Below are 24,020 nucleotides of genomic sequence, written 5' to 3'. Positions count from 1 at the left end.
ACTAGTTTCTCCACACAGGAGGATCTTTGAAACGGTTCTCACCAACAAAGGCTTGAGTAGAAAGTATTAAATAAATTTCAGTTACCAGCCTCAATACTTTTTCCCTGTGTGTTCTGCATTATTACACATAATTTACAGTCATCTATGGTTTGCTTTCTTTGCATGTGTGGATTGGATCGGTGAGAATTTCATGTCAATACCATCTTTAGATGATAGAACACTGACGATGGAAGTTAGGTGGTACAGTAGCTAAATCTGTTACAAAGCTTCTTTTTATTTTATGTGTTCATATATTTAGTAGCTGGTGCCTAAAAGAATAAACAGAAACTGTCCCTTCAAAGATCTTGCTTAAAAGTCATCCTCTAGCTGTATCTGTTCTCTCCTTTTTTCTGGCCTCATCGCACCCTTCTGATGTTTACTCTTGGTATAAAGTCACACAAGCCTGAAGAGAAGCTTCCTCTCTGCAAACAGAACCTCCTCTGTTGTCCGAAACTGGAGAGGTTAACATTCCTCTGCCCAGGCCTCAAATAAAGGCCTAAATTCTTGCGGAAATAATCCAGATTCCCACCGGGGAGTGCAAACCTACCCTCTCTTCCCTGGCTCCCTCAAGGTGGACAATCAGTGTCTTTGTGAAGCCAAATTGATGCCAACAGTCTGAGAGCAGAGCTGGTTCCCTCCAGCACCAACAAGCCCCTCAGTTCTGCAGTCTGAGTTGAGCAGATGGGCTGACCAGCTGTGGAAACAGTGGGGTAAAAGATTGTTGTAGGGACTTGTCAAGATGGACAGAATTACTCGTAAATGGACTATCAGGCTGACACTTTCTTGGCGGATTATGGATGTGCATTTTTCTATATGGATTTAATGGCATGGAAGAAGTCACAATGTGGAATCTGACTGAAAGGTAGGCTGCTCTCCTCATTTTTTCTGACCCCCAGTAAGTTGGACAGGTTTCACAATTAGAAGCCGCGTTATTCACCTGCTTATTTTAAGTGGCAGCACTCAAAACTGCAAAGAGAAGCAAAGGCTTACATGATCAAGAGACACAAGTCAAGGTGCTACCTTCAAAAATGTTTCAAAATCTGCTAACATCTTTCGTCTACAGAGGAATATATTAGCAAAATATTAAACAAGAGGCAGAAATCTTTCTGTCATGTTTCTTTAATCTTGTCTCTCTCTGTTACTGTACAAGTTGTAAAAAAGGCAAAAGGTGCTTTACTTCAAGTCTCTTCTTTTTTTGGAGGGGGGGAGAAGTGCAGGGGGTCAGTCAGGCAATTAGGCAGGATTCATTGTTCGACCACTTAACATGCTTTATTTCAGCATTCAAAATAATTAAAAACATCTCAATTTATTATACATATACAAAATAGGTACAGATCCTTGTGGTGTTTTCCCCCATGGGTGTGTCTGTCTGCCTTCTCTCACAAACTCTCACTGATGGTTCTCTTTCTGCGCATTTTATCACAGCTCGAATTTTGTTGTTGTTGAGAAACTTCAAGAAAAGAAAAACAAGAAACAGACCACAACAGATAGTTGGTGGACTAGAATCTGGATGACAGTTAAAAGTGAAGGGGGAAGTTCAAAACATAAAAAAAGAGGCTTAAAGAGGCGCTACGCTGGTTGCCAACATTACCAAAGCTGGAAATAGAAGAAGTCTGTCTCATTCTGGACACCAAGAAAAAAAAACTGTGGTTTTATTTTAGCACCATGAGGAGGACCCTGCCATGCCAGAGTGACCGTAGCTACACTACTACACAACAGTATAGTCATACTGAGCAGCCAGCAGACCTCTGAGAAAGAAAGAATAGCACCTTCAGGCTTTTGCCCTCTCTGCTTCTGTTAAAGTGTCTGCAAACCTCAACTACCCCCACTGACCACCACAACTCTACTGCAGGCTTCACTTTAAAAAACACTGGGCCCTTTTTTTAGAGCTGGAATTCCTTTCACTTCTGAGGTAGGCATAAGGATTTTTTTGTGTTTTTTTCCTTAAAAAAAGAGGTTTAAACCCATGTTTCTCTGCTGGTGGTTTTAATGTGGCTTTTCTTTAGGAAAAAAAGGGAGACATAGAGAGGAATAAACATGAAAGAGACCACAACAACAAACAAATCACAACAGCTACAACATCAGCAGGTGAGGAAGGAACAACTCTTGAGGAGGCGTTGTCTAGGGGCAGGTGGAAAAAGGGGAAGGGCAGAACAACAGAGACAAACATGGCTGTCAGTTTCACCGTTTATTCATCAACACCTGAAACGTGGTACAAAGCAATTGGGTTCTGTCTGTTGGGACTGTCCTTTCATTCCTCTCTCCGCAGAGGTGTATAAAAATACAAAAGTCACCTGTGTCTGTTTCTGTAAACTCCAGAGAGGCCGGGTTTGGCCGCATGATGAGGGGAAGTCAATTTTCTTTTACACTTTACAGAGGCATATATTATTTTCTTGTTGCCAGTGAAACAAAATGTCTTCTCTACAGGATCCTTGGTGTTGGTGATGGCAAAAACAAACAAAAAAAGTCAGAAACAAAAAAAAAGTAGTGGTCCCAAATGCGACGATGCAGATGCCTCTACACCACCGCCATCTTGTTCTCGTCGAAGTGCAGGTTTTAGGCAAAGCGGACCATCGGAGCAACGGCCAAATGGAAACTTGTAGAACGAAGGGTCAGATTTTTCAGAAAAATGGCATCGGGAGAATGATTTGTTGGGGGCATTTTTTTTGCTTTTGCTTTAGAGAGAGATGACTGCTAGAAAAAAATTAAACACACACACGCACACAACAACAATTTCAAGTCCAGATTTCTCTTTTTACAAGAAACAGACAGGTCCAACTTCAAAGCCAAACTCTTGGTCTGGAGCACCAACGTCCATAGGAGCGATGTCAATGATGGGCAGGCGAGATGTTTTCGATGTCTTGTAGTCAATGACTGTCTTGCCCCATGTACCGGTGTGTGACTGGAAGGAGAGACAATGAAAATCAGAATTAGGGTTCATATTCAGAACAGTGCTGATTAGAACCTCTAGCCTCTAACCCGTCTCAATCTCTGTTAACTTTGAATAATTAACATATTGAGTTTAATGTAAAAGGTTTCCTCACCGTGCATCCATCCTCGAGGACGCTGTAGGTGAAGCGGCTGTTGCCCTCGGCTCTGATCTCAATCTCGTTGGAGCCCTGGAGGAGGAGGGCCTTCTTGAGGTTGCCAGCGGCAGCATCCATGTAGGCGACGCTGTTCTTGCAGTGGTAGGTAATGTTCTGGGATGCCTCAGTGGACATGAGACGCAGGAAGGTCATCTGGATGTTGACATCCTCTGGCAGAGAGCCCTCACTGCCATACTCGAACTGCACAAGACAGTGAATAGGGGATAGATTACTGACTGTGATGGGCAAAGGTGTGATGGTGTTGAAAAAGACTGGGTAAAGACAAAGTGGGAAGAAGTGGAGATGGGTAGAGAGGAGTAGAAGAGGAACCTAAGCAGACATTTAGGAAAGTGGGTAAGAGAAATGAACTCAAGCTGCAGAAAATCACAATAGAACTGCAGATAAGAGAAATATGGAAATTGACAGAAGAAGAAACTATAAAGAAGAATAGAAGAAGAGAGAACAGGTAGGTTCTATAAATTAGGACGCTTACCTGGAAGCCGTCATTCATAGCCTCTCCGAACCAGACGTGCTTCTTCTCCTTGATGTTCTTGCTGATGTACCAGTTCTTCTGGGCAACCTCACGCTGAGTTGGGGATATGCAGGTCTCGCCGGTCTCCATGTTGCAGTAGACCTTGATGGCGTCCTGAGTGCAGCCCTGATCAGGGTCAATCCAGTACTCACCTGCAAAACACAAACAACTTCAAAACTCCGCTAGGCCTACATCTGACTGCCCTTGGACTAGCTCTCCTGTCACTGTATTGAACTGCTCACCGCTCTTCCAGTCAGGATGGCACATCTTGAGGTCCCTGCAGGTTCTTGCTGGGTTCTTGCGGGTTCCGTCAGGGCTGCGGATCTGCTCAATCTGCTGGCTCAGGCTCTTCAGGGTGCTATCAACCTCCAGATCACGGTCACGGAGAACGTTAGCATCATCAGCACGGTACATGCGGAAGGGATCAGGAGCCTTCTCCTGAGGCTGGACCATGAAGCCAAGGTCAAATCCACCACCAGGGGCACCAGGTGCTCCAGGAGGTCCAGGAGGTCCAGGAGGACCCTGCAGAAGGAGAAGGGTAAAGAAAAAGTGTGGGTTGGTTAGTTCATTAGTAATGTGCTGCTTTTATCAAAATGTAACCCTCAAAAACCCTAGGTATAAAGGTACAACGTGGCACAACTTAAGTAAACAGCTGAATGTAAAGAAGGTTAGCTTGTTAGACTTACAGCAGGTCCCATCTCTCCAGAACGTCCACGAGGTCCAGGAGGTCCAGTGGGTCCAGGCAGACCGCTCATACCATCCTTACCAGCAGAACCAGCAGCTCCTGAAGGACCCTACAGATACCAGGAAATTTCAAATGTCAGTATCTGAAAATAAACTAGGTAAAGCTGAAACTACACAACTGCTCCAGACTAAGTTAACTTACTCTAGGTCCAGCGGGTCCAGCAGCACCAGCGGGTCCAGACTCTCCAGAAGGTCCCTATGGGTGCACAAAAGAAGACAATCAGTTTAAAACTAAGTTTACTGGTGTATGGCATTACTTTCTTTGACTATAGTATATGCAGACTCAAGCATAAACTATCATACAGCAGGTCCGGGAGGTCCCTGCATGCCAGTGAATCCTCTGTGTCCCTTCATGCCTCTCTCTCCAGCCTCTCCAGCCTCTCCCTTGTCACCACGAAGTCCAGTAGCCCCCTGTCATAAGGAAAAATGACAGACATCATTTGGTTTAACCTTCCTTGCATGCTCTTCCATCCAGTGTAGTTTTGCAACCAATATTGTTACTTACAGCAGGGCCACGAGGTCCAGCAGGGCCAGCAGCGCCGGCAGGGCCAGCAGGTCCCTGGAAAATTGGAAAAAAAAAAAAGTTTTACGTGGAGACAGGGTTGCAGTGACTTACAGCCTTGTCTTTGACTGGCATGACATACCAAGCTGAAACATTAATGAAGCAGATTTGTCACTCACAGTCTCTCCACGGTCACCAGTCTTTCCAGCAGGGCCGACAGGTCCAGGGGCGCCAGGAGGACCAGGGGCACCAGAGGCTCCGGCAGGGCCACTCTCTCCACGGTCTCCCTAAAGGAAAAATAAAAACTAGGTTATCACTAGCTTCAAACAGTGTATCTGACTACATTTGCCCGTTAAGCTTTATGTTAAAAATTCTAGTAGTGTATGAATATGTATGAACATGCTGAACACACATATATATCCTCCAGGGTGGGATTCACAAATCATGGCAGTACTCACAGAAAGTGTGACTTCTTCCTCTGGTTGCCATTTTAGAAGTTGTGGATGATGGCTAATAGGTAAGCTTTAGGCTAGATAACTTGTGATGCTACACAAATTATTTAGTTGCATGTTAACATGTTAGCATGCTAACTTGTAGGCTGCCAACATACTTGGCGCTATGGAACAAAAAATAAGATAGCTGTGTGCTGTTGGTGAGGTCAGCTTATCTTACCTTGGGTCCAGGGGCTCCATCACGACCAGCTGCGCCCTCGTTACCAGGGGTTCCCTTAAACACAGGCACAGAGCAAGTTAAGCTTAACAAAAACCTTCAGAACTGACTTCACTGAAAGTTTGTTGAAAAATTTTAAAATTTATATGGCTGAATGCATAACGAGATGTGTTAGAAATAGTGTTTATAGCAAAATACTGTCACGCAAAAAGTTCTATTAGGAATATAGCAGTCACTAGATGCAACTACATGTTCATGAGCATATAATTGGCCCTTCAATGGGCTTCACAGTTGGTTGGGTAGGGTAACCAAAGGGAGAGCCACCCCTTGGCTCTCCACTTGCTCTAGTGGGACTTTATACCTCACGTCCAGACTCTCCAGGGGCTCCGGCCAGGCCAGGGGGTCCCATGGGTCCGGGAGGTCCACGCTCACCGTTTGGACCACCAGGGCCTTGCTTTCCAGGCTCTCCCTATTAGTGCAACAATTGCAGTCAGTCCAGTTATATTAACCTCATTCATATTTCTAACTGACTGAGACTGGTCTGTCTTATTTTTTGCTTAGCTAAATGAGAATTAAATGTTATTGTTTTGTGTCTTTTAGAAGTAGATAGACTTTTCTCTTGATTTAGAATCATGTAACTTGATGTTCTGGATTTATCAGATCCACTGAACATTTTTAAATTTTTGAAATTCTGGGTTTTAGAATACCAATAGGAACTTACAAGAGCTCCGGGAAGTCCAGGGAAACCTCTCTCGCCTCTCTGTCCAGGCAGACCAACAATACCACGCTGTCCAGCAATACCCTGAGGTCCAGGAATACCAGAACTACCCTGTGAAAGACAGACAGAAAGTAGTTAGACACTGAGACACAGGTAGCAGAAACTGTGCAGTCAGTGAAAGGATGGAAATTAAATTTAATGATATTGCTGAAAGAAGATTATTGAAGGCTATGGTTTATTATAAATTGTGTCACAGCATTTTAGAATGTACTGAAAGTTGATATAACTTACGGGAGCACCATCAGCACCAGGGCTACCCTTCTCTCCAGGAGGTCCTGGGGGTCCAGCAGCACCCAACTCACCAGGGCGACCAGCAGGTCCAGTCTCACCACGGTTTCCTTTGGGTCCCTCCTTGCCAGCTGGTCCAGGAGCTCCGGGAGGTCCAGCGTTACCCTGTGGGGAGGACAGGGAGAATTGAAAATAATTCCAGGAAAACACATAGATTTTGCGCACTGTGTCAGAAACACCTAAGAAAAACTTACAGCGGGGCCGGGAGGTCCAACTCTGCCAGCAGCACCAGGGAAGCCAGTAGCACCCTAGGGAGATCGAGGCCAATTAGCTAACTCAGGCTGCAAAAATACTGCATCAAGTCAGTAAAAAACAAACAAACAAAAAACAGACATGTATCAAACAATGGATTTGATGGTGGTACGTGTTTGGAAAATAAATAAAATCTTTCACTACTTTCTTTCCTTTTTTTTAATTTTCTTTGCCCAGTTTTATGAAGTATTGCCAGTTTGGCTAGAGGTACTGTCACCTCTAAGCTAATGTCAGAAATGTAAGTTGCTTGGGAAAGTAGGAAGAGTGACTTACAGGAGGTCCAGCAGGTCCACGGGCTCCCTTAGGGCCAGTGTTTCCAACGGGACCCTGAAAGGCAACAGCATAGTGTCAAAGAAACAGCAGCACACAATGTGGTCACATGTATGTCTAAATAGCTGTAATTTGTGAACTGGGATATGCTGGGAGTATGTTATTGTGTAAACCTGAGGTCCTGCAGCACCAGTGGGTCCAGCAGGTCCGGGAGGACCAGAATCTCCCTTAGCACCATTATCTCCAGGCTCTCCCTTAGCACCAGGCTGTCCATCAGCACCCTAGAGTGGATTGGTGGTTGTGAAGAAAAAGCCAAATAGTTTTTTAGTAACTTCTGTGTTAGAGTAAGAAAAATAGCGTGGACACTATTGTAGAATTTACTTACAGGAGGTCCAGCGAATCCAGCAGGTCCAGGTGGTCCGGCCTCACCACGCTCACCCTAAGATGTAGGTAGACGAATCAGAATGAATTCGAACATTCAAAGATTAACACACTTAAAAACTTTAAATTAAACATTATCTGTAGCAGACACAGCAGTGCTTACAGGGGGTCCACGGGCTCCAGAAGGTCCAACAGGTCCTTGGGCACCAGACTCTCCCTTGTCTCCTGGGGAGCCAGCAGGTCCAGGAAGTCCAATTGGTCCAGTCAAACCACGAGGACCATCCTTACCTCCTGTTCCATCAGCACCCTTAGGTCCTTGGTCACCCTGTGTGTTTGAAAGGAAAAAAGATGTTGGTAATAAGACGAACATTCACATAGTATATCAGGTCTTACAATGCTGGGGTCATTTGCTAAGTCACCGTAAAGCCCATCAGCGATTACACTGGGCATTTGCATCCCAATTGTGTCGTAATGACAATAAAATGGATGGACATATAGTAGAAACACTGATCAGTGTTTGTTGGATTGCTAAAGTAAATCTCACCTAGGATAGCAGTCTACAATGGCAGTGACCGCCAATGTACTATCCGAATACTAAGAGTAATAGGACTACAGAAGGCAACTCACTCTGTTTCCTCTCAGTCCTGGAAGACCAGCGGCACCGCGCTCACCAGGCATTCCCTGCAGTCCAGGAGGACCCTGAGCACCAGGAGTACCAGGGGCTCCAGCATCTCCCTGAGGAAGAGATGTTCAGAATAGTGAAATATGTGCAATTTAGTCAATCTACTCACAACTGAGAACTTCTTAGTTTTTATATAAGATGTGTTCACCTTAGCACCATCATTTCCAGAGGCTCCTGGGGATCCACGGGCACCAGCAGGTCCAACTGGCCCAGGTGCACCACGCTCACCAGGGAATCCTCTATCGCCCTGAGGAGAAGAGTAGGTTGGAATGAGTTTATTGGATGGTTTGTTGAAACCATGAGAACTAGATCTGCTATATAGACCTCAATAGACCTCAATACTCGAAATGTGCAATTCATTCACTTGTATTTTTATTTTTTATTCCTATTTATTCTATTTATCCCCTTCGTATATTTTATTTATATTGTCTCTGTATTTATATATGTGTGTGTGTGTGTGTGTGTGTGTGTATATATATATATATATATATATATATATATATATATAATATTCTGTAACTCTGAAACTTCTGTCGGTGCTGTGCTTTTTGGAAATCGAATTTCCCAGAGGAACCAGCCCGAGGGATTAATAAAGTTCTATCTAATCTAATATCAGTTCTAGTTGGATGATATTCCCCAAAGGGAGGTTCATATGTGAGGTGAAGCTTTCATCATAATTTATCTGTTCATTTATGAATGACAGGGTAAAACAGAATGTCTGATCAACACGAAGCGCTACTTTGTAAATGGCAGTGCAAGGGTTTTCCTCCTGTGACCATATCGACACTGGTATGGTACCTTTGTTTTGTTTACAGGTAATGTGAGTTGAAGCTAGTGATAGCATCTGCATAGTTGCTATCACTATTAATGATACAGTAGCTTGTTAGCAATCCTAATATTGAAAGTAGCTGGCTAGTTAGCAGGCTAAAAGTTGTTTTCCAGGTCTAACATCGAGCATTTTGGACAAGAATCCACTTTAAAGAATAAAAAAGCAGTTATAAGCTGCTAGTAATAACTTTAATGTGTTTGAACAAGCTAGTTAGCAACTTAGGAAGTTGTTTTCTACACCATGTAGGATTTTGGACAAAGAACTAATGAATATATTTAATTATATTTAAACCACAATTAGAGTCTTATCTAACTGTGAAAATTATGAGGATATGTGACTTACTCTAGCTCCAGCAGGTCCTGGGGCTCCAGCTTCGCCAGGTACACCCTAAAAGGAAAAACAGAAATACAGGAATAAGCACTTTTATTCACTGGAAATGATGCTGTTCCAGTCATAGTTCCGCTTCAATCAGTACCTGCTCTCCGGGCTTGCCACTCTCACCAATGGCTCCCTGGGGTCCTGGGAGACCCTGGAATCCAGGAGATCCAGCAGGTCCCTGCTCTCCTCTCTCACCAGCAGGACCCTTAAGATGAGCAGAGAGGGAGAGTCAGCAACGGTGGCAGTAATGCATTGAGTAGATGTGACTTATTCTTGCAGCTATGTAGCTTTCAGTAGAGAGACATCAACACAAACTTGGGTGCTAATATCGAAGTGTAGCCAGTTAGTGTTGTTTACTTACAGCAGGTCCAGAGGGGCCCTGTGCGCCAACATCACCATCCTTTCCAGGTGCACCCTGGGTAGAGAGATAGAAGGCTTTCACACACACAATCCTACCATTGATGATAGATAACAAGAAAGAAAACAGCAGAATATTGAGCACTCACAACAGGTCCAGTAGGTCCCATGGTTCCTCTCTCACCGGGCTTTCCAGCCTCACCCTATAGACAAAAAAACACGGAGACCATATTTTAGATGCCCACTATTACTAAGCATGATTAAATATAATGTATAGATGTTGTAACGCTACTCACAGCAGCACCCTTGGGTCCGGGGAATCCCATGACTCCAGGCTGGCCTCTATTTCCACCAGGGCCAGGAGGCCCAGGGCGGCCATCTTGTCCGGGGGCTCCCTGTTAAGGAAGATTAAGCATGTTAAGGGTTTTGCTATTTCTTGACATAAATTATAAGAACTAGGGTTAACTATACTGCATACAAACTTACAGAAGGTCCCATCTTGCCATCAGGTCCAGGGTTGCCGGGGCTGCCAGTCATTCCCTACAAAGCAGAGGTCAGAGGTCAGAGGAGGGACTGGGTATAATGAATAAATGATGCTGCAGAGAATTATTTGACAGACAGTATGCTATCCCACCTTAGCTCCGGGCAGACCAGGCTCACCAGTGCGGCCAGACTCACCAGTGGCACCTTTAGCTCCAACAAGACCGGGGGCACCACGCTCACCATTGGCACCCTAAGAAGAAAATAAGAATGGTGGAAATTCAAAAATTAGTTAAACCAAAATTGTGGAAGCCTGCGGGCGGAATTAAGGTTTATATCTGTTGTATGTATGTGTGCATTTTCCTTACTTTGGGTCCAGCAGGGCCATCAGAACCAGGGAAACCACGACCACCAGGGGCACCCTGTAAAGACAATCAAACATGTCCCGCTTAGCTCTGAACAGTAAAAAGTGTTTAAACAGAAATGTGTTCAAACTGTAGGTTTAAAATTGAACACCCTGTATCATGCATACAGTCGAATTCCATCAGAGAGATCCGGGCCTCAGGTCTCTGGCATCATTTTTAACTTAAATTAACATCCAAAAGACTTAATGCTTTTAACCAATGAAATGAATGTTTCTATCTTAGTACTAGCACCACTCAGTATGTCCATATCTGTAATACTCTTGGTCAAATGTTTTGGGAACATTTTGAACCTCACTCAGTAGTTTGGTTACATCATGATTAAGAGCCCAATGGTGTTTATTATGTTTTCATTCCAAGCAGAGATTAATCTGCTTTTTCAGTCAAACTAACCTTTGTAATGTTTACAGCTGCACACAAGTAATCTCAATCATTTAGATTTGACCATCAGTATAAAGATTTCAGTCTTTTGTCCTTTGTGTTGAAACACCACTAGAGGTCCCTCTGCCATCATTTTACAGATTAGGGTACGGATAAAGTGGAATCCAGTGAGATGCATACTCTCTCTCCAGGGCCACCACGGGCTCCTGCAGCACCAGGCTCTCCTCTGGCTCCTCTCTTGCCCTCCTCACCAGGAGGTCCAGGGGGTCCCTGAACTCCTGAAACACCCTGTAGAAGAGCAATGTAACATGCAATGTGGCATAAGAGGCTGATACACACATAATTTTAGTGCAGTGTGCTCTGTCATGATCTATGGTGAACTCACAGCCTCTCCCTTGGCACCAGGCTCTCCCTTGGATCCTGGGGCACCAGCCTCACCCTATGGGACACAAACAAACAAGAAAACATAAAATTAAACAAACTACAAACTAGGGAGAAATTACTATTATTTGGATAAATCTAAAAGAAAAATAATTTCAGCAAACAACAAATGCCCAAAACAAATCTCTAACTTTTGTTTTTATCTCTGTAGGTTGTAACTGTCAAAGTATTCACACAAAACATACAAGTTTAAATTTTGGGTGATTTTGCTTTTTTTTGGATCTAAGAGATCTTTACTTACAGTGTTGCCCTTGGGTCCGGGGGCACCAGCAGCACCCTGAGGTCCTGGGGGTCCACGGGGTCCGGGGAAACCAGGAGCTCCAGCAACTCCAGCAGCACCCTGTAGGTGGCAGCACACAACAATACAGTCATTTAATGTCATGCTGTAGAAAAAGTGATGACTATCTGTAGCTTTAGTAAAAATAAGAAAGTATTAAAAATAGAGTAAATTTGTTTAAAGATACTCACAGGTACTCCCTTAGCTCCAGCGGCTCCATCAGCTCCAGGGTTTCCCTGAGAGGAGAAGGAAGGAAGTTTATTTATTGTCCCAGAAGGCAGAATTATTTTTAATTTCTTTTAACAATTTAAATGATAATGTAAATTGTTTTATTTTGCCTTGAATCAGATTCTAGTGGCCTATTTTTTGTGGCCCATTTGTTGTTGTTTTCATCAAGGATCTTTATTACAGTCACTCATACTTACGGAAGGTCCAGCTGGGCCAGCAGGTCCGGGGTTTCCGGGCTCACCACGAGCTCCACCAGGGCCCTCGGGTCCACGAGCACCCTGAGCTCCACCATCACCCTGGGGAGAAAGAAAAGATTATTTAGTAATACAAACAGCTTGGTGGTGGAAGACAAAAAAAAAAGATAAAATTGTCGGCATAAACAGAAGATTTGTTTTAGAGAAAACACTCAACATCTAACCTCAGCCAAAAAGAACCCCACAGTTCAGCTATGACCCAGTTCCACATGCACAGACAATTACTGTGAATTTCTATCATAAGCTTTAAAATATACTGAGAACTCTGCAAAAAATAAAAATAGCGCCCATCCATCTAATTTCTTAATAGTTACTGTTTATACTCAAACAGTAGTGGGAGCTCAGATGTTTTTTATGACCTGCATTCTACATGTCAGGTGTACGTGTTGGCTACCTACATGCTTCAGAAAATAAATTCTTCAAAGTCGGCACAGTAAAAACACAACTAAGAGAGGAGAGGAAATAGATTATACTGCGTTTCAGAAGAAAAATGGATAGCACTGAGGATTACTGGAGCGGGTCAGGAGCAGTTTATACCTTGGCTCCAGGGCCACCGGGGAATCCAGGGGGTCCAGCGGGGCCAGTGGGACCCTGAGAAGAACAAAAACACAGATACTCAGATATACATAGTGCATCTTTTTGGGTCAGTGCTAACAAAGCTGAGATTTTAAGAACTGAAGCTTTGGACAATGAAAGACTTACAGGAGGTCCAGCAGCACCAGCAGCGCCATCGTTACCACGAGCTCCCTGCAGGTCAAAGACAAACGTGAGTGGTCGACTGGTTTCTCAATTCACTAATAAATTGATTTCACTAGCTGCAACTATGTAATGTATGGACTCACAGCAGCTCCAGTAGCACCAGCACGGCCTCTCTCACCAGGCAGACCGCGAGGTCCCTGAGATAGACAAAGACAGTGTCAGTTAGCCAAAATCAGTTGTGGAGAGAAGAAACTATACTACTATAATTATGTAGCAGAGATGGGGTGCTTGTTTTACTCACCATAGCACCAGGGGTTCCATTCTCACCAGGGGTGCCAGCCTCTCCCTAAATGGACAGAAACACATGGGCCGGCGAGAAGATTAGAATCATTGATTAAACTCTAGAAACTTTATCAAACTTTCAGAAATTATGCTCGTCAATGCAGCATTTAGCCAATCAAGCTGCTATAAACTAAAAAGTAGCCAGTGACTGCTAATGTAACTTGCTAGTGTTTAAATGGTTGATACTACTGCTTTTTGTAGCATTATTGTAGCCACAGCTTTTACTGTCCACACTGATACTCAAACTGTTAGCTGTTAATACTAGTAGTATTTAGCTTTAGGTTAAAATATGTTGTATGACCAACTTGTCGGTGGAGTGGTAGGTGAAGAAAATACACTGGTTATAATGGAGGAAATGCTGAAACTGTTTTAATGATTTTTCTGCATCTATGGGTTAATTTTTTCAGTGTGTCTTTAAACACTAAACGGTACTCATTTGAGAACCATATTGATAGTTCTGCCAGAGATCTCTTCCTGTTAAAAGGGAGTTGTGATATGGTGCTGTCTATAATTACAATTAAATGCGATTAATTTTATTGTACTTCAAATTCTGGCACTAGTGCTCCCACCACCAGGACCACTATGAGTTAGATATCAGTGCCAATATTACAACTACTTTTTCAATTACTACTGTCATTTATAGCACTGCTACGATTACAGCTACTCAACACTGCATTATAAGTGAAGTAGCCCACCTGTGGGTGACTTTTTTCTACAACTTATGTGGTGAGAACAAGTGTTATAACAAAGGGAGGGGCACCTTGGGTCCAGCGGGGCCACTGTCTCCCTTGGCACCATCCAGGCCACTGAATCCCTACACAGAATAAGAGACATGCAAAGATGAAGTTTCCAGCCACGACTTTTAACATTTTTTATTTTGAGTTGAATATGAGTTGAATGGGGTGGCACAAGTTCTGACTCACTCTATGTCCCTTGATGCCAGGCAGACCTGGGGTTCCTGGGAAACCACGAGCTCCCTGGGAAAAACAAAAACAAAAAAACAAGGAGGTGACAAAAGTTATTATCTCAGCTCTGTTTTTGTTTTACATATCGGTGGTAAGAATCAGCAACTTACCTGAGGGCCAGAAGGTCCACGCTCACCGGGGCGACCTGGTTTGCCAGACTCACCCTGAGAGAAAGAGAGTTGGGGAGATGGGGACGAAATGATGTCTCAAGACATTCCTCAGTCTCTTTTTTAATATAATATCTACCTATATATATATATAGGTAGATGAACTGATATGATATCAATCCAGTGCACTTACATCCTCGCCGTTCTTTCCAGGGGGGCCGGCAGCTCCACGGGGACCCATGGCACCCTGAAGCGAAAATCAAACATAAGGTGAGAGTGTTAACATCACAGCAAAGTGCAACGTGCATTTGTTTCCCTGTCCTGAATACTCACAGGAGATCCAGGCTCTCCAGCCTCACCAGGGGGGCCAGTGAATCCCTGAGGTCCCTATAGTTGGTAACAAACACAAACACCATCACTACACCAAATATGTTGATGCTACTCACTTTTTCAACACACTGTAAGCAGCAGTTTGTTAATTTTTCAAATTTTTTTTCAAGAAAATAAAAGGTGTTTTTGCAGCCTAACAGTAATCAATATCAATACTACTTCCTAATAGTAATCAATCAGAAAAAAACACAGTCTTTGTGTTATTTCAACAAATAACAAATTTCCCACGTGTGGGACTAATAAAGGTTATCTTATCTTATTTGCAGCAGAAAAAGGAAGGACTGGATTCATGCCAGCTAGCATTCCAGGTTTCAGTTTTTAACCTAAGCATAGAAACCCCCATCATATACTCACGCTAGATCCAGGAGGTCCAGGAGGTCCACGGGGTCCCATTGGGCCCTATAAATCCAACAGAGAAAAGCTCAGATGCTGCGCATGGAAATATTTTGAATATAGTGTATTTAAATACATATGTAACCTACCATGGGTCCAGGCACAGGCATGGCAGGAGATTTGTCATCGTAGCCACCAGACATCTGAGGGGAGAAGTTCTGGAAAAAAATAAACACAGACATGTTAATCTCACAAAAATACCAAAATGATTGTTTTTAGGATGAAAAAATATTAAATTCCATCTGTGTTGTGACATGACATAGGCTACATGTTAGCTATGATGCATTTCAAATCTCAACACTAAATGTACTTTTTCCAGTTGAATAGAATCACTGATTCTGCATCATCTGAGCCATAGTCCAAATTAAATATCTAAATCATGCATAGTTGTGTCATGTTCCATCAAGTATAGTTGTCTGTTGTTTCTTTTACCATGCACTTCCCCACTGCATAATTTTTTCATATTTCCAAATAAAAGCAAACACAATAACAAAACTGCAGCAGCAGATTTGATGATATGGAATCTCAATGCTAATGCCACTCATAACAATCCAGTTCTAAAATGAGCAGTGCGTATCAAGTCATTGACCTTTGACCTCAACAGTAGTATTTAAAGGTGTCTCTGGAGGATACATACTGTATAATGTAGATAGGGAACATTCTGTCTGAAGTCAAACATATGTTAATGGTGACTGCCAAGTCTCTAATTGTCCAGCTTAACGTGGACCATTGGCATAGAAGTATGTCACTGATAATGTATACACAGGGAAGACTGTAGGAGTTTACTGAACTGTGGTTACATGGAGTGAATGCTGAAGTATGTTAATAGATGTTAAAGTCCTGAATCATGGAAAATTTGACGCTGATATTTAACCATATCTAAAACAGCATCATGCTAACCCTCGGTAAAGTTATACATGTTATCCACGCTATAGTTATTACTTTAGCATACACATATGTAGTCGAAGTTATTGGCAAACTGAAACATAGAATATTTAATTAGAAGTTGATTCTACAAAAGTATGGACTCATGTTTAAGCAAGATACAGAAATGCAAATTAGCTTTGAATGTTAACTAAGTATCTCATTAAAGAATATGACAGTGTGACAGTGTATTCTTTTAACATTTTAGCACAGAGGCAAATGGTAAAATGAATCAGCAAATAATAAATTATATTTTGTTACTATTTAAAATATTTTCAATCAATATTTTTGGTATATTAGCAGTCATGTCAACAACAGGCTGCACAGAGGCATGAAGATATGCAGTGCTAGCCTAGCATGTGGAACAATGATCCTGTAGCAGAATTCAGTCTTTGGAGATGTCAGATCAGATTTCTAAATCAGACCTGGAGTCAGTGGGTATATTAGAATGTAAATAAACCTCTAAAATTAAAAATGGTAGCTTAGCAAACTCTAACTTTCTAAAGTTTGTCCACTTCCAGAATATTGTCTGCTTTCCATTCAAAAGGAAATGAGGCGTCGTTCCATCCTTAGTAATGACTTCTTGACCTTCTGATCAGAGACACTGTGCCAAACTCCAGACACAGCTCATCACACTAATATCACATCACATTTGGGCTTCAGCTTTGACAGTTGACTTTTTCCGCTCTAGCTGCAGCACGATTAACACGCTGTCAATCATTTGCATACATTAAACAACATAGTTACGTTACTAACTGACCGGCCACCATTGACCTTTAATGAGTGAAATACAGAATAACTAAAATTCAACAACTTACTCCACCAAGGCCAGGGGGTCCAGGTGGGCCAGGAGGTCCAGGCAGTCCAGGCTGGCCAGGCATACCATCTCTACCAGGGGGACCAGCAGGACCCTGTAGATAGAGGAAATCAGGGTCATACTCAAGAAGGTCGCTTGGATTAAAAGTTCTGATGTCCACAGTCCAATACTCTAAAACAGAAAACTGATTTGTTAAACCATTAATCATGTGCATTTCCTATGGTCTGGCCTTATCATTGAAGACATATGTTTGGTTAATATTTGATTCCATGTTTGTGTCTTCAAAGGCTTTTAAATCATTAAAAGTGCAGTTTACTTTGAGGCTGACTATGAGACTAACCAGGAACAGTCACCTGTTTGTCACCATCATGCTCGGTAGCCAAAATAGCACCACGAAATACATTATTATTACACTATTAAATGCACTCTTAAAAACAACACAGCTGGTCCACAGAGCCTCTTTTACAGTCTAAGATTCAACTTGTAAAGTGACCAATGAAGGTTCAATCAAATCCAATCCAAATAAATAATCAGAAGTCATAATTTCCTCCTAAGATTGCGCCAATTTAAATGAATGTAGCTCCACGGTTGAAAATCATGGATAAAGAAGTTGTTTTTTTCATTGATAAAAACCAAATCCTTATATAGGTAATAATATTTCTCCATGATAATATTTGGTTTGATTTTGAAATGTAAGCCAAGTCATGCTGCTCTGCAGGATTTAACCTGACCTCATCATGTTTTGTGTGAGGTAAAAAAAACAGACTTAAACTATCAAAATTGGATATAACAAAGGACAACCAGTGCCCTAGGGTGACATTTAAAAACACAAATCAAAAACTACAGTTTACAGAAACTTTACATGTAAGATACTGTTTTCTCCCACCTCACTGCATGAAGATGGGTAAATGGTTTTAGATTAAGTATGATGTGTAATGAAAGCTAAAAGCAGTTTGCAGTTTCACTGCATTTCAAAGTCATCTGAGTCACGTTTCCACATCTGCCTGATTTAAAACACATGGAGCTACATTCTATCAGTGTAACTGATCAGCTCCAGCAAAAACAGTGACAGATCTTGAGCTCACCACACAACCAAAAGTTACTCCACAAGTAAAACAAGGAAAGAAGAGGGTGTGAACCTACCCTGTCTCCCTTGGGTCCACGAGCTCCCACGGTTCCCTGTGGTTAAAAGAAGAAAACAGTGTGTTCAATGTGTATCTGATCTCATGGGAGTTGTACAAACTTATTTACAAGTGTCAGTGGAAAATGTATATTTACCTCAGTCTGAGGCTCCTGGAAGCCTGCAGAGAGCAAACAGGTTTGGCATTAACAGATGAAAGCACCCAGAAAAGCTCATAATAATGCTTTAAGTGTTCAAACAGAAACTAAAAAATAATTTTTCAAAGACAGTGTCTCACTCACACCAGTAACTCTTGGCATGTCATTGAGGACAGATGATGGATTCGTGTCATGGGGGCAGTTTAAATGAGAACATGTGATGTGCAAAAACTGTTTTGTGTATCTGTGCTTTGTCCAGAGAGAGATGCAGTTATTATACCGTCATCGGGGCAGATGGGGCAGCACTCGTCGTGGGGGATGATGGGGTTGGGGCAGTCCGTTGTATCCTCGCAGATGACCTCATCGCACATCACCGTGCCACTGTCGCACACACAGATCTGACATGGCTCCGGCTTCCACACATCCCGGTCTGCAAACACCTGGCCGTCCAGAGTGCAGCTTTTGCCCGTGCCTGAGGGGGGCGACACAGAGGGAGAGGGACGGTAAGAGACAGGTGAGCTACCTGAACGCACATGCAGACTCAGTATCTACACTGGTGGGAGTCCAGGTAAAACTAGGGCAGGAAACTAAAGTGCTTTAATTATGAAGCTAAAAATAAATTGTGAAAAAACCCTGAATATGTGGATCATTTTCTCAAATTAAAAAATTTGATTTGTTCTCAAATTTAGTCAGACTGATTAACTGAGATGAGAATTTTGAATTACAGTGAAAAAATAGTTTCAATAAAACACTTTTTTGGAGAAAAATGTTAGAAAAAGATAGATTGCTAAACTGGTGTAAAATCTACGTGTGAAACAGGAAATAATGACAGCAGCAACATAAATACACAAAGCTTAGCGGTGATAAAGACGTGGACAGGAACTGGGGGGCTTTGGAATCAGACCGGAACAGGTCAGAGGTGACAGAGAGGGCACCAGTGTGCCGTGTCTGTCTGCAGGTCACGCCATCATTGCACACACAGACACTGATTAACCCCGCAGTAAAATGGGATTTAATCTCCCTGTACATCAACTCAAAGTCATATTTTCCACCCCGACACTGTGGCGGCTGCATTTGATTCTCAGCAAAACTCAAACTGGGACTCTGCTCAGAGTGCTTTTAAATCTTCCAGCGTACCAAAGTGCTGAGCTCAGAGGGGAAAAGCAGAAGCGCCTGGAGAACTGCAGACTGTAGGCTTGGCAGTGACTGGTGGAAACACTCCACATGTGGATGCAATTAGAGAAGAAAAAAAAAGAGTGGAAAGAAAAGAGGGGGAGGAGATGGCACGGGGGGACGTGGCGGCCAGATGTGTCTGGCAGTGCTGAGAGCAGCCTCTGGGTGGCGTTGTGAGATCGTTCAGAGGGCCAGAAAACATCTGCTTTTTATGCACAGCTGAGTCCTTTCCAAAAGAAGAGGAACATCTGGAAAAACCGAGTTTCGCCTCCTGGGCTCTTGTTTCCAGAGCTGAACTGCTTTTCCTTTGTCTTCTCAGAGGAGAATACTGGTTGTTCTAAGCACCAGCAGAGGCATCCGCTTCCCTCTTTCTGTGCAAAATGATCTCTTCAAAAGTCCACCTGAGCTTTTGTGGGCTCTAAAGCTGAAAGCTGGCTCAGGCTGTGGAGGTCAAATACTCCGGCAGACAAGACTACGCCTGCTCCTCTCCTCCTCCACTCCCTGTTTTCTTCCTACTCTCCCTCTCAGTCACCTGTCCAACTCAGCACTTGGCCTCAGGCTGCAAATTCCCTGTCACATCAATCAGGCCTGTGAGAGGCTTCGCCTTCTGGCTCATATCTCGTGGAAACCATTTTTTGAATGGGTACAGGTGACGCAGGTAGTCGTGTCAAACTGATAAAATGCCACAGGATTAGGGTTAGGCATTTGAATGCTCCAATTTTGGGGTAAAGGGAGGTTCAAACCTATGCAGCTGGATAACCCTCGCCTGGAGGAGAGAATGGAAAACTTGCAGCAACTCGCTCTGCATGCATGGTGGGGAGGTGGGGGTTGGAGAGACTTAGACAAACACAAGGAGAGGGAGAGACAGGGGCCTTCTTGAGATGCCCAATGCATTACACACACCCTGCTTTATCTGTCTATCTGTCTGGAGACAATAGAGCACAACAAAGCAAACTTAATTCTACTTAAAACTTTTCCTTTCTCCTCTTCTCTAAGATCTCAGAAGCCGTCCAGCCACGTAGAGAAAATCCACTTTCCAAACCCAGTAAAGAAAAAAATGCAATAAAGTAAAAGGGGAAAAAGTCTGAGAAGCTCCAGTAAACAGTGATGAAACTTACGGTCGTCCTCGCCCTGCGCTCTGACCAGAAGCACTGCTGCGCTGAGCAGCAGCGCCAGCCGCAAATCCACAAAGCTGAACATGTCTAGATGCCACTAGACATGTAGACTCTTTGAGGCAAGAGAGGAAAAAAAGTTGGGGATGTTTCTTTCTGCTACACTCCACTCATACACGGGTGTTTGGGGCAGGATCCACTCGTCTGTTCACAATCCTCCTGACCCCAGCAGAAAACTCCCTACTGCCTACACTGACTTTCCACAAGGGTTTTTATATGGGAGCCTCAAGAACTGGGAGGTACCGGAGACTGGACCGACTGTAGGGACGCACCCTCATTACCCCGTTGCTGCTTCTGCTCACGTTTAGGGAAGACAAGAATGGACGACTCCTTCAAAGGAAAAAAAAAAAAAACAGCGAGAAAGAAGAAGGGAAAAACAGAAGGTCCCTCCTTCCATGCCTCCACACCAGAAGGGTTATAGTTTGGATCAGAAGAGGAAGGAGCAGGAGGGGAGGGGGGCTGAGCAGGAGGAAACCTGATCCATAAGAGCATCGGACGGTTGGAGGAGGATCTCCTGCAACAGGCACGGGTTTAATCCAGAATTTATTCCTGGTTGTGGTCCACTTCCTGATTCGCTTTGATTTGAGCTAAAGCTAAGACTGTTTAGATTCAGTTTTCTGGGTTTTTTTCACAATCTGATGTCTCAGAATCTATCAGTTTTAGTCCAGTTTTACATCTTGTAGTTCTGGTTTGAGTTGGGGTTTTGGTAGTAGATTTGAGCCAGTTGTTTCAGCTTAACAGAGTGTTTTTATAGTTTTATCTGTTTGAGTGTTAACATGTCCTGAACATGGCTGCAGCCTCACAGACACTTGCCTCAGGCTGTATGTGTATCTTCTGCTTTAGTTTCTAAATTTCGTTGTGATCAGCGTGCAGGTTTCATGTCAGGTTTGGAAAAATTGTTCAAAGAACTGTATAATAACATGCTCCATGTTTAGAACTATTTCAATTCAGTTCAGTTTGATTCTATCAGATTCCATTTAATTTAATTCAATTTCAGTTTATACAGTGCCAAATCACAACAGCAGTGGCCTCAATATGCTTTATACTCTAAAGTAACATAGAAAATGCCAACAATCAGACAACCTCCTATGAGCAAGAACTTGGTGACAGCGGAAAGAAAAGCTCTTTTTACAGGAAGAAACCTCCAGCAGAATCAGAGAGGGCCAGACATCTGCTGTGACCAGTTGGGGTGAGGGGGAGGAAGACATTTACACTGGAACATAGATCATCACACTGACAAAGTCCACCTAATGACTTATTTTAATACAGTATGCATGTGTGTAAAAAGAGAAATCTGCCTTTCACAAGTCCACAAACTATACTGCAGAACTAAAAGACTGGAGTGTCCCAGTAAAGCTCACTTGTGACAGTCCATGGATCACAATCAATAAATAACCAAAAGAATCTGCTGAAAGTCGATGACGGAAGGGATTTGTTTTCTGTTATAGGATTATAAGTGACACAAGAAAAGTTAGCATTTGTAGAACTGTGTCATTGTTTTTGATCACCCGATTCAGGTCTGATGGAAATACATTCAGAACATTACCGAGCATAGTGGCTAATATGTTAAAACTATCGCCTCCTGGATTCACACTCGGGTAGGTAGACCTGTTCTATATGGGGTTTGCATGTTTGGTTTCTCCTAACTTTGGAATACATGCTTACGTCAGTAAGCCCAGGAAACTTTAGTAAAGAGATTGTTAATTTCAAACACTTCACATGTCATCCTGTTTATTTCACAATTTTTTGGGGCCTTTTTCCTTATCAAATTCACAGAACACATGTAAAAGATAGAGGTAGCTTCTGGGTTTGTAAAGGGAATTAACAGCGGAAATGTCCTAAACATGCATTATTTCTAATAGCCAGCAGAGGGTGACTCCTCTGACTAAAAACAGAAATTTGACTATATAAAAGCTCAGACCCTAGTAAACTGTTTCCTCGGGAGTTTTTAATTCTGATAGCTATTGTTAAATCTTGCTGAGTACAACAAAATGTTTGTTTTGTAAATTACGACCCCGATTATAGTAAAAAGGACAATAAAGGTGGATGACCTTAAGGGTGGCCAAAATCATAAATTGCTAGCTATGATTGTGCCGTTTCGCATGTTAATGGTAGCTTATGAGGCCCAAAGCAGAGATAAAGAATGGGCTGCAGAGGTTGGTTCAGTATACGTCATCATAACTCAACACACTCTGATTTTCCATTTTAAAAAGTAGATACTGTAGGTCCGTCAATCAGTCCTGTGATTACTTTTTACTTTTGTGTCAAAAAACATGAAACCATGGGACATATGTCCAGAGCAGAAACTCTCTGGTGGTCGTTATAGTCTAAACTTTGTGTATGCGCCCACTGTATAACTATTAGAGCCTCTTTTACACCTGTTCTGGGAAGACAGAAAATCATTTACTTTGGGGAAGGTTATTTTAAAAACCTGCTTTAACAAGATTGATTGTGCAGTTTTATTCCCCTTAGAATTCTGGTGGGTCCTTCATCACCACAGTAGAAACAGAAACGCTGAACAACACTTTTGTAAACAAATGCACAATAATTTTTTCTGCAACTGTGAGTGTTCTTATTCTTCTTCAGCATGTACGGATAGACTAGACCACTCATGCTGTCCCCTTCAGTTCTGGATGAACTGGAGCCTCAGTACATAAAAAGGGTACCATGTGTAATAATTGTCACTTTATGAGATAATAGTAATCTTGTGTAACATTTACGCTTAGAAATGTGTTAAATCATATCACCATGGTCAATGTAAAAAAAACAAAAAACAAAAACCCGACAGGTTTTGAGAAAAACAAATACATAAGTCATTTTGAGATGCTCTGAAGTTAGAAATTTAGGACTTGATAAGAACTGAACCCTTAAAGAGACAATTTACCTGCAAACTTGAAAAAAACAACAAAAAACCCAAACATTCTAATTATGTCTGAAAGTGTTAGAAAGACTACTAAGATCTACTTGAATCATCATACTATGTATTTGATATTTTAACTTGTGTTCCATAAGGATGGAACAATCAAATGACAGATTAAATAACAGATGACTGTTAAAAAAATAGCATATGACTGAACCAGATGTTAGCATTTTTGGAGTGAGCAGCTGCAGTGGGCTAAAACTGCCTCTGTTTAGAAATACCTGCACAATTGTGGGGTTTGCACAGATTATGATTGTTATCGGCTCTAAATAATAAGAGCCCTTTTTTGCTGTTGAATTCCCCCCCCAGTACAAATACAGGTTTATATAGAAGGTTCTCTGCCCCCCCCCCCCCCCCCCCCCCCCCCCCCCCAACAGTATTCTGTGTGCAGCGCCGGCCCGACTGCAGGTGAGCTGTAATTAAGCAGAAAGCAGACATTATGGAGCAGATGAGCTGTGGGGAGACACACAGTAGCTTTCTGCCATCTGATCCACCAGCATCAGACACGTTGCACAGTCTGAAGCTGGCCAAGCAAGCCTCTAATTCACTCCTCCTCCTCTCTCTCTCTCT

At 42.7% G+C, this 24,020-nt stretch overlaps 1 protein-coding gene and 1 long non-coding RNA gene across 2 annotated transcripts; one reads left to right on the top strand and one right to left on the bottom strand.

The window, feature by feature from the left end:
* Positions 1-2,214: 2,214 nt before the first annotated feature.
* On the bottom strand, positions 2,215-20,619 carry col1a1a (collagen, type I, alpha 1a). The gene is made up of 49 exons (XM_004572518.5): positions 20,477-20,619; positions 18,466-18,657; positions 18,186-18,208; positions 18,051-18,086; positions 16,909-17,001; positions 15,256-15,324; positions 15,128-15,172; positions 14,717-14,770; positions 14,577-14,630; positions 14,387-14,440; positions 14,235-14,288; positions 14,072-14,125; positions 13,271-13,315; positions 13,113-13,166; positions 12,973-13,017; positions 12,808-12,861; positions 12,214-12,312; positions 11,980-12,024; positions 11,753-11,851; positions 11,456-11,509; positions 11,251-11,358; positions 10,636-10,689; positions 10,422-10,520; positions 10,274-10,327; positions 10,084-10,182; positions 9,937-9,990; positions 9,792-9,845; positions 9,528-9,635; positions 9,395-9,439; positions 8,372-8,470; positions 8,169-8,276; positions 7,705-7,866; positions 7,546-7,599; positions 7,334-7,441; positions 7,164-7,217; positions 6,833-6,886; positions 6,582-6,743; positions 6,294-6,401; positions 5,934-6,041; positions 5,576-5,629; positions 5,083-5,190; positions 4,907-4,960; positions 4,705-4,812; positions 4,544-4,597; positions 4,344-4,451; positions 3,900-4,179; positions 3,619-3,809; positions 3,084-3,326; positions 2,215-2,941 (listed from the first exon to the last, which is right to left on the bottom strand). The coding sequence occupies exons 1-49, from the start codon at positions 20,556-20,558 to the stop codon at positions 2,795-2,797; spliced, it is 4,344 nt and encodes a 1,447-aa protein (XP_004572575.1). The 5' UTR covers positions 20,559-20,619; the 3' UTR covers positions 2,215-2,794.
* Positions 14,526-20,491, top strand: LOC143418307 (uncharacterized). Its single transcript, XR_013098244.1, has 3 exons — positions 14,526-14,653; positions 18,445-18,699; positions 20,355-20,491. It is a non-coding gene; the product is annotated as an uncharacterized LOC143418307 (long non-coding RNA).
* Positions 20,620-24,020: the final 3,401 nt, after the last annotated feature.

The sequence above is a fragment of the Maylandia zebra genome, linkage group LG4 (genome assembly GCF_041146795.1).
Source record: "Maylandia zebra isolate NMK-2024a linkage group LG4, Mzebra_GT3a, whole genome shotgun sequence".
In the NCBI taxonomy this organism is placed as follows: domain Eukaryota; kingdom Metazoa; phylum Chordata; class Actinopteri; order Cichliformes; family Cichlidae; genus Maylandia; species Maylandia zebra.
Note: the sequence above shows the minus strand (reverse complement) of the source record. Positions and strands in the feature narration are given on the sequence as shown.